At 43.6% G+C, this 2,500-nt stretch overlaps 1 protein-coding gene across 1 annotated transcript in view; it reads left to right on the top strand.

Annotated features, from left to right (window-relative positions):
- Nucleotides 1–2,500, top strand: part of LOC134440579 (teneurin-1-like) — a 275,455-nt gene that overhangs the window by 185,978 nt on the left and 86,977 nt on the right. The window contains exon 19 of the mRNA XM_063190697.1: nucleotides 1,517–1,766. Within this exon, the coding sequence (XP_063046767.1) occupies nucleotides 1,517–1,766 (250 nt within the window). The remainder of the gene's footprint in view (nucleotides 1–1,516; nucleotides 1,767–2,500) is intronic.

Here is a 2,500-nt window from a genome sequence, read left to right as displayed (position 1 = left end):
ACACACACACACACACACACACACACACACACACACACACACACACACACACACACACACACACACACACACACACACACACACACACACACACACACACACACACACACACACACACACAGCATGCCTCTATCTGTAAAGCAGCGTTGGGCTTATTGGCTCATCCATACTCCTCCTATATAGTGCTAACAGATACATTCCCCAGTGCAATGACATTTTCTCTATGCACACAAAGCCAGACACCCACGCTCGCACACACACACACACACACACACACACACACACACACACACACACACACACACACACACACACACACACACACACACACACACACACGCACACACGCACACACACGCACACACACACACGCACGCACAGAGACAAGGACACACACATACACATACTTTGTTTGCTAACTCTGTCAGCCCTAGGTTGCTATCTGCTCTCTGTGCTGGAGTATGAATGTGTCGCTATCTGACTTCCATGTATCACATGCCCAGTTCGAAAGATGCACCGCTTCATGTCTGCTGACCCCCACAGTTCACGAGTGCCTTCGCATACCAAAGCTGTAATCTTATGAAATAGTTAAAATGCCTTAATTATATGGGCAGAAACATTATTCAAAAAGTGCACTTTGACATGTTTTTCCTAGAAGCCTTTCGCTCAGAAATGTTCTCCCTGTCTGTTTCACCTCCTGACTAAAAGCACTTTAACTATTTCACCAGATTAGTGCCTTGAGTTTGGAGCATGATGAAGTCCTTGACCAATGATTGCCCCCTCTAAAAAAGGTTGCATTTTCCAGGACTTAAACATAATGTTCTTGTATACGTTTTGATGAAATTGACCAATGATTTCACTGCACATAGCACATTCACATAGCACATTCACTGCACATTCCTTGAACTTTTGTTCAAGCTGGTTCATTTGCTGGTTAATTCGCTGGGGAGTTGAGCTTGCATAAGCTCTCTCCTTTCAGTGGGCGTAGTGAACAGAGTTGGTCTTGGCATTGGAGCTCTCCATGGCTGTGCTCCTAAGCAATGCACCTATAACCCCATAGAATTGTATAGTACGCTGCAGCAGTACAATAAATGTTACTCCTGTAATAACTAGTAAATAACTGTAAGTCTCGATATAGGCGGCAGCTAAGTGACATATAATGTAATTTCCCATATTTAAGCATCCTGCACAAAGGCAACCCCATATTGTTCCAGGGATTAATAACAAATAATCTAACTTCCTAATTACTTGTATCTAAATACGTGTTCTTTTGGATGAATCACACTGTAATGCAATGTGATGTAATGCAACGCAACGCAATGTAATCCAGGCATCTTGCTCAAAGGCAACCCCACATTAACTCATTACTATTAACTAATTACTATTAACTAATAACGTGTAACTAAATCACTGTTTCTGTCACGGTTGGATGAAAGTTGGGGCTAATTACACTGTAATGTAATGTAATGTGATGTAATGTAATGCAACGCAATGCAATGTAATACTCCCCATCCAGGCATCCTGCACAAAGGCAACGGGGAGAACCTGTTCATCTCCCAGCAGCCCCCGGTCATCGGCACGGTGATGGGCAACGGCTACTACCGCACCATCCCCTGCACGGGCTGCAGTGGGCCTGCCCTCCAGAGCAAGCTCTTCGCCCCCGTGGCGCTGGCTTGCGGCTCCGAGGGCAGCATCTACGTGGGGGACTTTAACTTCGTACGCCGCATCCTGCCCAGCGGACACACGTACAACATCCTGGAGCTTAAGTAGGACACCGCCCTACCTCTTATCTCTCTCTTGGTCTCTCTTTGTTTCGTTACTGTGTGTGTGTGTGTGTGTGTGTGTGTGTGTGTGTGTGTGTGTGTGTGTGTGTGTGTGTGTGTGTGTGTGTGTGTGTGTGTGTGTGTGTGTGTGTGTGTGTGTGTGTGTGTGTGTGTGTGTGTGTGTGTGTGTGTGTGTGTGTGTGTGTGTGTGTGTGTGTGTGTTATTTTATTGTCATTTCACACATGTATTTCATAGAGATAATGTTTTCCAGTGATCAAAGATATGTGTATGTTGCACTGCTCCAACACTGTCAAGGTCAAGTAACGTGGCCAGTGTCCTCTTCGTATAGTGTCAATATCTTATAATAGTGTCACATCATTTTATTTGGTCTCTAGTCATTATTTCTGTTTCCCTAATCTGTCCTTATCTGTAATTTACTGTCATGTGATTTTTTTTTCACAAGCATCTCTTTGTTTCTTCATTTCATTCCCAGCCATTTTCTGTCAGGATGGATTAGAACGGCTACCCTTTCTACACAGTCTTTAGTCATCTTGAATTTATTCCAGTTTTCAATTCGGAACTTAACTAAACGTTTTTCCTGCTGTTTTTCCATTTACATGAATTTGATTGTTTTGTCAAACGGATCACTCAACTGGAAGAAGTTAATCACAAAATCCAAGGGTTTTACTGAAAATTATGCCATTTTCCACTATTGTTTTCCAGTCATTTCCCTCTC

This window comes from Engraulis encrasicolus, chromosome 23 (assembly GCF_034702125.1).
Source record: "Engraulis encrasicolus isolate BLACKSEA-1 chromosome 23, IST_EnEncr_1.0, whole genome shotgun sequence".
In the NCBI taxonomy this organism is placed as follows: Eukaryota; Metazoa; Chordata; class Actinopteri; order Clupeiformes; family Engraulidae; genus Engraulis; species Engraulis encrasicolus.
The sequence above is the reverse complement of the archived record's forward strand: the minus strand, read 5'-3'. Positions and strand labels throughout refer to the sequence as shown.